Source organism: Corylus avellana, chromosome 7, assembly GCF_965113065.1.
Source record: "Corylus avellana chromosome 7, dhCorAvel1.hap1.2, whole genome shotgun sequence".
Lineage (NCBI taxonomy): Eukaryota > Viridiplantae > Streptophyta > Magnoliopsida > Fagales > Betulaceae > Corylus > Corylus avellana.
Window position 1 is genome coordinate 5130554 of NC_142496.1, and position 14629 is coordinate 5145182.

General features: G+C 35.3%; 2 protein-coding genes across 2 annotated transcripts; one reads left to right on the plus strand and one right to left on the minus strand.

Moving 5' to 3' along the window:
* Positions 1-300: 300 nt before the first annotated feature.
* Positions 301-2708, minus strand: LOC132185406 (F-box/LRR-repeat protein At3g03360-like). Its single transcript, XM_059599184.2, has 3 exons — positions 1572-2708; positions 1253-1462; positions 301-534 (listed from the first exon to the last, which is right to left on the minus strand). Exons 1-3 carry the CDS (start codon positions 2706-2708, stop codon positions 301-303), a joined length of 1581 nt encoding a protein of 526 aa, XP_059455167.2.
* Positions 2709-13578: 10870 nt separating this feature from the next.
* On the plus strand, positions 13579-14289 carry LOC132185054 (uncharacterized). Its single transcript, XM_059598872.2, has one exon. The coding sequence runs from the start codon at positions 13751-13753 to the stop codon at positions 14147-14149; it is 399 nt and encodes a 132-aa protein (XP_059454855.2). The 5' UTR covers positions 13579-13750; the 3' UTR covers positions 14150-14289.
* Positions 14290-14629: the final 340 nt, after the last annotated feature.

The window sequence follows — 14629 nt, forward strand, 5'->3', positions numbered from 1 at the left end:
ACTGTTGTGTTCTTTGATTGTCTACCCTATATAGGAAGTTGAAATTAATTTATTTTCCCATAATTTGAGCTTAAATAGGTTGCTAGATACATCATTCTAATCCCCCAATCAGTCCTTTTGTTTTGAATTTGCAGTTACTTTGTGATAGGCACAAGGGAAGGGTTCAAGTCTTAATTTGATTCGAATACAGTGATGCTATGTTAAATTTGGGGTAATTTACCAACAACTTTCAGCAACCTAAATTCCAGAGTATCTAAAACATAGTGATCAATATATCCTGTTGCAAAATGAACATAGAAATTAAAGAGAAATTTGATTTTGGCCACGTTTAAGCAATAAAAATTCTTTGAAATATTGGAAGCTCGCTAATATTTTTGCATTCTTGGAAAAATATTTTTTCAAAGTTTCCTTATCTGCAGATTTACTGAAGTCTTCAATCTCGACCGTCTTTAAGCAATGCCGCCAACATGAAACTGGAAGAAATTTGCAACAATTGGGATTCGTCCTTTTATCAAACGAGCTTTCATATGAGAACTGAAACACAGGCATGAATTTAGTAACATGAATAAAAATGCCAAAATTGACGTCATCTTGATTTTTTTTTGCTTTCAACCAAAAAAAAAAAAAGAATAACTATCAAAAGTGAATTCTTAATGGTGTTGAATTAATCTACTTTAGGCCAAAACAAATATATATATATATAGATCAAATTCAAAAAAAAAAAAAAAAAAAATTGAAATAGATCTAATGGAAAATCCTAATAGAATTCGGTAACCGAAAGAAATTAAAAGTTCGATACTCTAAATTGAGAGTTTTTAAACTTTGAAGGGGTAATGTCAAACCGAATGGAAGTTCAATGGGGTTTTATGAAGTTTTCCCAATAATTTCTACTCAAGTCATAATAGTAAAAATTAGATGGAGGAACCATTATATTGTAGATGCAATGCAACCAACAAAGTATATTATGATCATAGCCTATAGTACCTGATTTGGATTTTGAAAACTTAGGAAGCCAAAAGAAAAATGGAAGAGCCAAACAAGATTATTCATGAAGATGGTGCTTGGCTGGAAATTGGAGAAATATAGTGAATCAAGATTGATCAATTTTGGTGATAAAAATTACGAGATTTTATCATGAAAAAATAGAATAAAGTAATAATAACTCATGCACAATTTGACAGGAGACTTTCCAAATATTAATACACCAAAAATCTTTACAAAAGGATCATTAATATATATATATATGCAATACCTTGAAAGATATATTTATGAATTTAGATGTGGCCTCATCTTGCCATTCTATAGAGAGATACTCAACAAGAGGAGAAATCCACAACAATGCATTCACAAGTTTGTTGATTTCATATCTCGTAGGTGTAAAAGTTGCTTCTAGCTTCAATTGCTTGACATTATATAATGGAGATGATCGGCCTTTTCTCATTTTTTTTGGAGTAATCACACTCTTCACAAAAAGTAAACAAAACCATGTTAGATTTTTATTATATATGTTAATGATAGATGTACAAAGTAACAAAGACTAAGGAACTATCAAATAAAAGAAGCTAGAATACCTTGGCATAATGAGCTCTCCAAGTCAATTGTTTCAGATGATTTAACTTTGTGAGAAATTCAATATTTTCGACATTGTAGATCCAATCAAAACTACCATTCAAAAATCGTAGTCTGACTTCCGATAGAGTTGAAGTGTTGGAAGAAAATGATATAACATCACCATAATACTCGAGGCTATGTAAGTTAGGAGTAATAATGTTAACTTCAAGTAGCTCACTACAACGATAAAAGGTCAAACTCTTCATACGATCACTTGAAATTTTAATCCTTTGCAACATATCACAACGAAGTAGGGTTAAGCTCTCAATGTGTAGATGTTTAGAAAGAACGTTGTGTAACCATTCATCTGTCACGGTGGCTGAATATAACTCTAACTTCTTTAGATTTTCACATACGAGTAGGTTGATTTGACATGGTTTGCAAAGCTCAATAAGTAAAGATTCAAGATTTGATGCTTCAATCTCAATGCTATCAAGTTCTTCATTATATGCCACCGCAATGTTCATCAATTTAGGAAGACCTGACACGTGTATATTTCTCAATCCATCACATCGTGCAAATTTTATCTCTTCTACAACAGGAGAGCCGGCAATTAGGGTTTTGATGATTTGGTCATTCACATTATAAACTTCACCCAAAACCAACTTTTTCAAGGAGGATAAGTTAATATCATGACTCCGAAATGACTCTAAGTTACAACCCCACAAAGTCAACCCAGTTATTGATTTTGCTACTAAAACACTCTCAGGCACCTTATAGTAATTTTTAGGCGATGCAAAGATATTCAACTCTTTGACGTTGCTTTCAATTGCATAGCCAATCCAACGGTTCACACAAGCACAATACCATTCCTTGTCAATATTGTCCAATATTCTAATCTCAAATCTTTGTATGCTTATATTTTGCCTACAACGACTTAGTAAAGTTCTCTCCACAAAATAATTAAACTTCTTGTTGTACGGACCTGACAAAACCAAGCTTTCTTCAAGTTTCAGAATAGGGAATAAAGTCCAGATGTTTTGCCATGTCTTGGACAATATAGTAAGTTGAAGTATTTGTTTCAACGGGATGAATGATAGAATGTGCTCTACAATAGGTTTCGGCAACTCGGATAGCCGGTCAATTTTGTGCTCCATAAAGTTGAAAGCTTTGTAAACCAGCAACGTACAAGAGAGAAACGAGTTCATGAATTTTAATATAACATCATCAATAATATTAAGAAACAAGTTCATGGAAAGAAAAAACTCACTATAGAAATTAACGAAATAATGAAAAACTGACAAAATATATAGAAAATAAGGAAAACCAACCTTTTCCCTACAACGTCATGCGTTCCGAGAAAAGAGAAGAAAATCTTTGTGCTTCGCGCGACAAGGTGGACCATGGCAAACAAACACAACGTCGTGCGTTGCCGACTTGTCGTCGTGTCTACTGTCTAGGGTTGTGTTCTTTTATTTTCTGTGTAAAATTTTATATAAAATATAAAATATGAGGAAAGAGAGGAGAGCGGAATTGCAGAGAGATTAAGAAGTTTGGAACAAGAAAACCTAAACTAAATAAAAAATAGAAAAAAGGCCGTAATATAGAGAATACAAAATAGTAACCAAATATATATAAATTAACTTCATAATCCTTTTTTTTTTTTTTTAAGCATTTTTGTATTATAATTATAAGATCTCCTAATATATTAATTGATCACTACTGGGATCCTTAATTAATAGCGAATAAAGTCTACCGCATAAGGTCCACAACAACTTTGGCTTCAATTTATGAAATTCTAAGCAAAAATCAACAATATTAAATGTTATGATAATACATGACGTGGGATATGTCATGTCGACAATTATCTATTTTAATTGAGAGTTTGAGTATGTAGCACTACGGTGTAGTGTTTTATGGCAATAATAAGTCTCTATATATTGCCTTAATTAGTTTATTAGAAGTAGGAGTTTATAGTTTATCTCATAATAAGGTTAGGAGTTTACCTTTAAACAATTGTAGGAGTTTATCTCCATGCATGTTAGAGTTCGAGTTTATGTCCAAGTCTTCTACTTTAATTCATGTACTGGTTGAGTCCTCTATTTAAAAAAGGTGATCAATTAATAAAGAGGAATCAGAAAATTAATCCTAAACATTGTGTTTGCAAAAGGATTTTAGGTTTTCTCAAAATTTAAAAAGTTTAGGTTCCCTCAAAACCTAAAATCTATCCACATATTACGTGTTAACAAAAATCATTCATGTAACATTAAATCATAACTAGTTTAAGCTAATAGAAATAGATGAATTTAATCAATGTTTTTACATTATTCCTCACGTGTGGGCTCAAATTTCTTTTTAATAGGTAAGGTCTAACGTGTGAAATATTTTAATCAAATAAAAGTGAATTGAATCGCTACTTTTCCATAGAAAGAGATGAAATTAGGGTGCGCTTGCCATTGTAATTTCATATACAAAAAGTGTGGTTTTAAACCAAATTGCAGAAAATTAATTGTTTGAGATTACGTTTTGAAATTTGTTTGTGTTTTCAAATCGAACGTAAGGATGTGCTTTTTTGAAAATACACAATTTTTAAGGTGAAAGGCCACGCGATTTTACCAAACGCTTATGCATTTTTAAAATCACATTTTCAAATCACTATTTTTAAATCGCATTTGATGAAATCATAATCCCAAACAGACCCTTAATCATTTAATATTTAATTAAAATAGAGGTAAATTGATGGAATCAAAGTTAGAATTCATGACATTTGACTCTAATACCATGTTAAATTACTACTTGTCCCTCACCTGAATAGATGAATGTAATTATTTAATTAATACTTTAAAATGTGATGCTTTTAGTTTGTGATTTTGTGGGTGGTGTCAATGCTTTGCTTAAATATTTGTGATGTTGGTGTGTTGAGAAATTCCTGTAATTGGGCATTGGTGGTTGATTTTGGTATGAAAGTTAACAATAAATGATTAGTCCAATTAAGTTCGATTTGTCCTGATCGATTAATATATTAATATAAAGCTAGCTTGTAAAAAACACTTGTCTCTTGATCCGTAAACTTGGTGGAAAAGCTTATTTCAACAACATGTACGTATAGTTGAATTGTTTTCTAAACATAAAGTATTTACATAAAGTACGTACGTGTATATATATATATATAAACTTGCATATATTACAACGGTTGGTTATTTTATTGTTAAAAACAAGGATAAACATAAAGTATTTTATTGTTAAAGTATTCCCGCTTTTTCCCATTTTCTATGCTCACTTAGATTCAAGAGTGGGAGAGACCCCCCTTTGTAATCCTTCTCCCCTTTCCCCTTTCGATTAAAAAAAAAATGCCCTTATTTTTAATTTGCCCATTAAAGCTGAAAAAAATCAGTATAGGTATTGTAATAAATTTTCAAAAAATGGAAATGAAGAAAAAAAAATTGGATTATTAATATTAGGGTATTGAAAAAGAAAAAAAAAAAAAAGAAAAGAAAAGTGTGCCACGTGTAGTTAAGGTGATCCCGACATGGTTTCATTAAGTTAGTAGTTAACTAGCTACTTAACTATAACATATTATGATCATAGCTCATAGTATTTGATTTGGATTTGAAAAAAAAAAAAAAAAAGAAAAAGAAGGAAGAACCAAACAAGATTACTCATGAAGATGATGATTGCTTGACAAAAATTACAAGATCTTATCATGGAAGTTGGAACAACCCATAAAGGAATAATAACAGGCAACCGCTACACCAAAACCAACCCCATTTGACATAAGAAGTATATATATATATATAATAAAGAGAGTGAGATTTTATTTTAGTAACTTTGTTTAAAGCACTAAATAACTATAACATCTTAAAACAACAATGGTAGCACGAGTAATTTTCTATATTCTAAGAAATGGACATATGCAATATTTTGAAAGATATATTCTTAATTATATGTGCGCTTATACTTTCTTTGTATAAAGAGAATTTCTAGAAGAGGAAAAATCCAGAACAATGCATCCATGCATTTGTTGAGGAAAATTCAACCACATGGCATCCATAAGTTGGTAGATTTCAGATCTCATAGGCGCGCATAAGAATTGCATGTAGCTTCAATTGTTTGACATTATATAATGGGGACGGTTGGATTTCTCTCAATGCTTCTGGAGTAATCACGCTCTTCACAAAGTAAACAAAACCACATTAATTTTTTATGATATATGTTAATAATTGATATACAAAGTAATGAGAACCATGACTTAACTTTGGGAGGAATTCAATCTATTCAATATCCAGAGTAGTCTCGATTGAAAAGGCGAAACTAAATTCCGGTTTTATTGAAGTGATCGAAGAAAAGGATATAACATGACTATTGTAACATCCCCAGCTCGTTAAGGCCGAGTTTGCTACTTTTCTTCTTTCACAACAAAATTTTTTTGCAAAGATCTATAAGGTCTACCAGAATACTTGAATTTAAAGGATACGATAAATGTATAAAACATTGTTCAAGAGATTTTATTACAAGTGAAATTAGAAATCATTAAACTTTAGTGTGGAATATTATTACAATTACTAATATGAAAAGACTTTGAAAATTAATAATTATTCTCGTCCCCATTCCGGCCTCCTATTCCAGCATCCTTTCTACCTGAAAACAAGAAATAAAACTGAATGAGCACAAAAGGGCCCAGTAAGTAAAATCCACAACCATAAATAGTTTTACTCCTTGTTCTCAGTTTTGAAAATCATTTTCGCAAATAAATATACTTCTAGCCATAATAATATATGTATGTACGGTTGCATCTCCCGTAACATATACATACTATTACATCTAGTAATAGATCAACGTTGTAAATCATCTTTATAAATCATCATCATAATGCATCATTATAAATAATCTTTATAAATCATCATAGCATATCATCGTTGAAATTATAGTATCATTTTCTCATAATAGGGCCCATGTACACTATTACCCCTGTGTACAAGGGTTGCGGGTCCTATGACCATGGCACTGAACTGAGGCCTCAGCCATGCCCGACCGTCAATTAACTCTTTCTCTTGGTGCACTCAACAGTCTGTTGATGGAATACCACCTTCTGGCATAGCCTCCTTCAGTGGTTTCGCCTCCATCCGAGTATCGGTACCGAACTCTTCTCATTCTTACTTATCTTGGGGCCAAAAATACTCTCCTCCATACATGTGCCCTCATTTCATAAACATTTATCTCATCTCTTGTACTTTTTTTTGTACTTCTTTTGATGCATCTTAGGGCAACATGTAGGAGGGTTTATCATCATTTTTCTTTCTTATAATCATCATCATTTCTCAACTTTCTTTTCTCAAAATGGAAACCTTTTCAAATATAAACTTGTTGTACTTAGAAAGCGTTTAAAGAAATAGAAACTTTCTAAATAATTCATTTAGAAATCTTTCATGCATGGAACATAATTTCATAATACGTAAATAAAATAATCATTTACAGTTTGATACAAGAATAAATAAATAGCATGACATGAAGTAACTTTAGAAGGGGTAGTGAATTTACTTACCTCTAGACTGAAGCTAAAAGTAGTCTGAAAGAATCTAGTTTGCTCCAATTTGACTAACACCACTAGTATATCTTTTGAAACTAATTTCTAAAGTCCGCTATCTCTTGTGTTCTTTCTTTCTTGTAGCGCTTGGTCTCGCCCTTTCTCTCTCTATTCTGAGTAAACACTCTTAGAAAGAAGAAAGACCGAGTAAAAAGCGAAAAAATGAAGAATATGTGCAAGAGATGGGATAGGAGTATTGAAATTGTGAAGGAGAAGAGCTCTATTTATAGGAGAAAATCCAATACTATTCTACCTTCAATTTACAATTACACCCTCATTTTACTATTCCACCTACCCACTTAGTATACCTACAATTGACTATTCTACATTCTTATTTAAAATTCTATCCTCCTTATACCTACCATTGACTATTCTACCTTCTTATTCAAAATTCCACCTTCCTTATACCTACCGTTGACTATTCTACCTTCTTATTCAAAATTCTACCCTCCTTATACCTACCATTGACTATTCTACCTTTACTATTCTACCTACCCATACAATTCTTCCTACCATTTACTATCCTATTATTTCACCAATTACCATTCTTTAATTACCACTCTCTGTAACACCATAAATTTTCCAAGAATTAAAATCCTTAGCTACAATAGATATTAAAATAACATCATTATCGAAATGATCTATTTAAATAGCTTTAAAATTTCTGGGACACTACAACTATAATACTCAAATCTATGTTAGGAGTAACAATGTCGAGTTCAATCAACTCACATGTGATTACTTGAAATCTTAATCATTTTTAACATATCACAACAATTTAGCTTTAAGCTCGTAATGAGTGAATGTTTAAAAAGAATATCATGCAACCATTTGTGTGTCATAATGGTGGAATGTAATTCGTAGAAGGAGTTGGGCCTGACGCCCTGATGGATAATCATAGTGGGCTTTCTTGAAGCCCACTTTAGTCGGAATTGTGAGGAATGAAGAGTTTGCCATTGTTTGATAAAAAAATAAAAAAAAAAGCCGAATTAAAACATATACGTAATACTTTGGTTGTCACAAGTAGACCTCAACAAAGAGTACGTACGAGTGTACGACGAGCATCACCTTGGAATCCCAATATTTGTAATTGTGGGGAGTAAAAATCCCAATATTCCTCAACATGTAAATAATAAATAATTTGTAGCAATAAATTGATAGGAAAATAATTACCAAAACTTGTAAATAATTTAGGATTCCGATTCCCGTGCCTTGGGCCTAAATTTCGATTCCCATGCCTCGGAATGCCAATAATTGTTAATACAAAACCTATTATAACAAGGAATCCCAGAACTGAAGCAACTTTCCTGTACGTCGGACTCTCTCGGCCCGGTGATGTCGACGGCCCTGTTGCTGACGTTGGTGTAGTTTGAGTACTCTATCATGTACTCCACGGCCTCGCCCTCAGTCAGTCTCCAGCAGCCCTTGGCGCGGATCTTGGACCGGTACGTGACCAGGTCATCCCCTCCATCATCAGGGGTTATCAACCCCAACTCCTGGTTAACCCTGTACCACTTCACCCTCCCACTCAGCCTTTTGGTCGGCCAGGTGATTTCTCCGTCCGGGAGCTTTCGGAGCTCCCTCACCCTCATGCCCGCCAAGCACTGATAGGGGCCGGTGACATCGTGATAGTGAAAATCATGGAGTAATTCCTAGAAGGGCATGCATCAAGGAAGTGGGGGGTAGTAGCTTAGTGGGTAGTTATTATCCTTGTTTATGTTAGTGCTACATGGGTAGTTAGTATTCAGCTGTTATGTTATGTTAGTGGGTAGTTATGTGTTATGGGCTAGTGGGTATCATGGGTGGTTACTAAATGTGTTGTGAGTAGTGGGTTGTAAGCCTAGTATAAACCAAGAGTCTAGAGATTGGTTGGGGGTATTGACTTGTAATCTGACTTGTGTCTTGTGGTTTGTCTCCAACCCTTAAGTGGAGTTCATTATCTATCACTTATCTACATATTTCTGTTCAATTTATCGTGGGTTCCTATCAATTTGGTATCAGAGCATGGCTACCAATAAGGATCGTATCGAGAAATTGGAGATGGAAATACAAGGGATGAAAGAAGGAGTGCAGAAGATGAGTGCGGAGTCGCAGTCTAATTTTCGCGAACTTAGAGAATTATTCTCAAAGTCTCTCGAGAAGGGTGAGTCTTCTCTAACAAAGGATAAGGGGTCATTTCTAATGGTCGGGGAAAATTCCTCCGGACATTCGAACGGATCCAAGGGGTCGGGTGGTTTTGTGAAGCTGGATTTTCCACGTTATTCGGGAGATGATCCAACAGTATGGTTGGATAGGGTAGTTCAATATTTTGACTACAAACAAACGCCGGAAGATCAAAGGGTGTCGTTGGCTGCCTTTCATTTAGAAAGTGAAGCCAATCAATGGTGGCAATGGATGAAAAAAGTGTATAAGGAGGAACGGTTGCCCATTACGTGGGAGGTGTTTGAAAGAGAGCTATTGATCCGATTCGGTCCTACCGAAGTCGAGGATTATGATGAGGCACTCTCAAGGATACAACAAGATGGGACGTTGTGAGAGTATCAACAAGAATTTGAGCGTTTGGCAAACCGAGTGGAGGGATGGCCTCAAAAGGCACTCGTGGGAACATTCCTTGGAGGGTTAAAACAAGAAATTGTGTCTGCCCTTAGAATGTTCAAGCCGAAGACCCTTCATGATGCCATTGAGCTAGCACGGATGAGAGATGATAATCTCTCTAAAGACCGGAGGACTTTACGAGATGAAGGGACGAAGCAACAACAAGCTAACACCATGCAACAATCGACGTCCAACACACCTGCTGCACGGACGTATTCCTATGGGGATGCTAAGAAGCTCTCATGGGAAGAGATGAAGAAACGAAGAGAGAAAGGCTTGTGTTTCGGGTGTAATGAGAGGTTTACGCTGGGACACTGGTGCCAAAAACCCCAAGTGCTTTTCATTGAAGCTCGTACAAAGAACGAGATGCATGATGATTTCGAAGAAAGTGATGCAGAAACAGTGAGAGGCAAAAAATGGTATAAAGAGGAAGAGCCGCTCATCTCATTGAACTAACAACAACAGTTTTCAACCAACAACCTTGCGGACAAGGTTCCTCTTCAAGGGGAGGCAAATGATAGTGAAAATCATGGAGTAATTCCTAGAAGGGCATGCATCAAGGAAGTGGGGGGTAGTAGCTTAGTGGGTAGTTATTATCCTTGTTTATGTTAGTGCTACATGGGTAGTTAGTATTCAGCTGTTATGTTATGTTAGTGGGTAGTTATGTGTTATGGGCTAGTGGGTATCATGGGTGGTTACTAAATGTGTTGTGAGTAGTGGGTTGTAAGCCTAGTATAAACCAAGAGTCTAGAGATTGGTTGGGGGTATTGACTTGTAATCTGACTTGTGTCTTGTGGTTTGTCTCCAACCCTTAAGTGGAGTTCATTATCTATCACTTATCTACATATTTCTGTTCAATTTATCGTGGGTTCCTATCACATCGACGGCCATGGGACTGCCGTCGGATCTGGACTCGATCTTGTACTCCATGTTCTCGCCCTCCCACAGACTCCGGCAGTCCGCGAACCACAAGGCCGCGAGGGGGATCGAGGACTGAAGCACAAAACTGTAAAATTAGAGTAAATATATTATAAATTTTGGAGTCAACGCGACTAAAACTGTAAAATTCTTAAGTTTTTTTATTTTTTTAATTTTTGCTCCCTGAGTTAATCGAAATGTCAAATAAATTCTCAACGTTAAATTTTCTCAAATTTGTTTAGTGCCCGTTAATCCCAATCAAAATGCACTGATTTAATTGGGACAACTTCAGTCCAGTTTTTAATCCTGTTTTGGCACCAATGCCAAAACGGTGAGATTATCTCCTTCAGCCTTTCTTCAATCCCAACAAAGTCTTGAGGGAATGGCGTTGGTGAGCTCCTTGTAGGTTGCTGAAGCCCTTGCCACTTCAAACTGGGACCTGAAGTCCATATCTACGATCAGACAATTATCTTCTAACCCCAAAATTTATGTGGCGTGGCCTTCCAATCAAAATATATATCTCCATCTACCAAAATCAAGGAGGTCTACATGTCTACGCCACATTAGTTTTGAGGGCTTGAAAGGAGGATACTTGTATAATATATAGCATTTCTCATATAAATTTCATTTTCGAACCAACTTCAACTGGTCTGGCAAAAAACAAAGGAAAAAATTTCAATCGCAATCATAAGTATGATATATTAATACTTTCATAAACAGGCCCCCCATTTTTTTCTTTCTTCTTGCTAAATTTTAAGATACGGTTCTTTCGCAAATAGCATCACTTCTAAGAGAACACAATGAAAGTTTTTGACACGAATTACTAATTAAGCTGAAAATCTATGTACAATTTTAAGGAAAATGGTGTACTTTTGCTTAAACGTACATTTAAAAATATATATATATATTATTCAAATGTCTTTAAACTTTATGAAATATACATTTTTTCAAATAAATAAAAAATTAGTCATTGTAGTTGGCTTAAATTCTAAATCACTTGTACGATATAAAAAATATGGATAAATGCACAATCAAACCTTGTGGTTGGCTCAACTACCCCTTTCATTTTTCCTTTTTTATTTTAAAAAGGGAAAAATTCAGTTTACCCCATTAAGTTTCAGGGGTTTTTCAATTTGAGCTCTAATGTTTAAAAATTGGCAATGTACCCCCTAATGTTTTAAAAAAATTTAATTCAGACCCTCCGTTGCTAATTTCCGTCTAATTTGACGGAAATCATCTTACGTGCGTTTCAGGTAAGATTTTGATGCCCTCTTTTTCAATTTTGCCCTCATTAAAACCTATAAAATTACGTAATTACCATCATTAAAACCTATAAAATTGAGAATAATTACGTAATTTCATAGGTTTTAATGAGGGTAAAATTGTAAGAGAAGGCATCAAAATCTCACATGAGACGCATTTGGGATAATTTTCGTCCAATTAGACGAAAATTAGTAACGAAAGGTCTGAATTGAAAATTTTTTAAACATTAAGAGGGTACATTACCAATTTTTAAATATTGGTGTTTGAATTGAAAAACCCCTGAAACTTGTAAAGTGAATTTAACCTTTTAAAAAATTAGTGTTTTAGTTTTTTATTTTAGTTTTTAAAAGAATAAGGGTATTATAGGAATATTTAAAAAGATGTGGCCTTTTCGACACACTTTGATAGTTTAATAAGCTACTTTAGCACTTTTTAAACATCATGGGGTTCTTTTCATAACAGTTGTTATTTTAGGGTGCTTTTTTTTTTTTATCCTTTTCCTTATAAAATAATGTTAAAATAGAAATATAATTTATTACATTACTTGTGAAGAAATCAATTTAGCAACATCCACTTTATGAGGCGTAAGAGCATTCCCGGCAGACTCCCTTAGTCTGTTTTCTATGTGTAGGGAATATGTCCAAAAAATCACAAAAAAAGTTTCCCAACAAACTCCGTATGTGCTTCTTGGAAACCATCGAATGTTACAAGGGAACCCATATGATCCTAATGAATTATTTAATCCGCAAAACACTCTCTCTCCTCTCACGGCTATCTATGCAGGCAAACCTTTTTCTTCGTCTTCGACGTCTTGCTTCCTCTTCTTTGTTCAAGCACGCTTTAGCACTACTATTCCACGAGCTAGAAGTTCATGGATGAGCATCAGAAGTCGCCGAAGAGTACTCAGGCGGCGGCCACAAACTCATGCTCGTTCGTGTCGAGTTTAGTTGCCAACTGGAGGATCTCTAGTCGTGGAGTGCTTGCTTTGGATTGATGGTTGATGTGCTTGGGATGGCTTTCGATTAGAATCATAATATTGGTTTCTTTGATTTTTGAAGGGACATTTTGGTTATCATGGTGATTTGGTTTGCTTAGGGTGTTCTGAAAAGTTGAGATGGGTCCTTTGATTTTGCAGCAAGGGCAGAGGACCAACAGAAAGAAGAAGATAGAAAAATTTTGCAGCAAAGACTGGCTTTCTGCCGACAGATAGAGGACCGGCAGAAAAATTTTCTCTTCCAGCAAGGGCAAAAAACGCAAAGTAGAGGGAAGAAGAAGATAGCGACGGGAAGAAAGAAGAAAATAAAATATGAGGGAGAGAGAGAAAGTTTGTTTAATAAACTAAAAGAATGAAATAAAAAAATAATATTTTAATAATATAGGAAATGATTAAGAGAAGTTATTGGCGTGTATATTAACTTAAAGAAGTATAAAGTAGTGTAGATCCTTAAGTTTAAGGGAAATGACATGGAGCTGCTGTGAATGCTCTAAGACCTTTTGTATAAGATTTAAGGAGGCAGATTTTGCGGCATACATAAACTAAATTTTAACTTTATTTGAAGAGTAATACTAGAATGATCATATCAAATTTTAACCCTAGCTTCCAGCTTTGCTTCATTGCTAAGAATTAGAGTAGAATATCCCTTTCCCCTCATTTACTTCGGAATCACAAACAAACCCCCAAAGTCAAGTCATCCAAAACGCGGCAATTCCAACTACCTCTTCCCTTAAAAGCAAGCCCTCCACTGCACAATAAACCCATCTGAAAAACTTTCCCGGAAAGTCTCCTACACTTTTCCTCCCTCGCCCTCGGCCTCTTTTCTCTCTCCCCAAACACCAGAAATGGCGCTGGAGTGGGTAGTGCTAGGCTACGCCGCGGCCGCAGAGGTGGTAATGATCCTCCTGCTGACCCTCCCAGGCCTCGACCCTCTCCGCAAGGGCCTCGTCTCCGCCACCAGAGCCCTCCTCAGACCCTTTCTCTCAGTGGTCCCGTTCTGCCTCTTCTTGCTCCTCGACATCTACTGGAAGTACGAGACAAGGCCGTCGTGTGAGTCCGGCGGTGCCTGCACTCCATCGGAGCATCTTCGCCACCAAAAGTCCATCATGAAGAGCCAGAGGAATGGGGTTTTGATCGCTTCGGCGCTGCTCTTCTACTGGGTTTTGTACTCGGTGACCAGTCTTGTGGGTCGGGTCGAGGAGTTGAAGTATCGGGTCGAGAAGTTGAAGGAGGATCGGTATTAGTATGGGTGAGAGGAAAATGGGATTGGAGGTGAGTTTTCTCTTGTCAATGAGATAATGAAAGAACAGGCATTATTTATAAATAGGGCTAGTCTCTGTATTGTTCGAATTAGAATCATCAATAAATAGATATATTTATTCTCTGCTCTCTATATTTTATGATGATTTCAATCTATCAATAAATTGTACACTGGGACGGAGGTAAGAATTTAATCTAAGGGATTAGGCTGCACTGGCCTTTTCTTAGGGAGCCTCAATTAATAAAGACCCGTCTGTACTTAGAGTCATCAATCAGTATATATCTTTATTCTCTTTTCTCTATATTTTATCAAAAAGCTTGAGATTGTGGATTTGATATCTCTTAGTTTTCAATGCAATGGAATGGGATTTATTTCTTGTTAACTAGCTTATTGAGATTTTGATGCCCTTGAGGAAGTAGCTTCTCACTTGTTAGTGGCAGAGGGAGGGGGCAAGGGGGCCATG

Excerpts from the sequence above, each read along its gene's own strand:
- LOC132185054 (XM_059598872.2), top strand. The coding sequence starts at position 13,751 with ATGGCGCTGGAGTGGGTAGTGCTAGGCTACGCCGCGGCCGCAGAGGTG.
- LOC132185406 (XM_059599184.2), bottom strand. The coding sequence starts at position 2,708 with ATGGAGCACAAAATTGACCGGCTATCCGAGTTGCCGAAACCTATTGTA. Across the intron at positions 1,463-1,571 it reads GGAGAGCTCATTATGCCAAG|AGTGTGATTACTCCAAAAAA; the intron begins GTATTCTAGCTT and ends CTTTTTGTGAAG. Across the intron at positions 535-1,252 it reads TCATAAATATATCTTTCAAG|TTCTCATATGAAAGCTCGTT; the intron begins GTATTGCATATA and ends CCTGTGTTTCAG.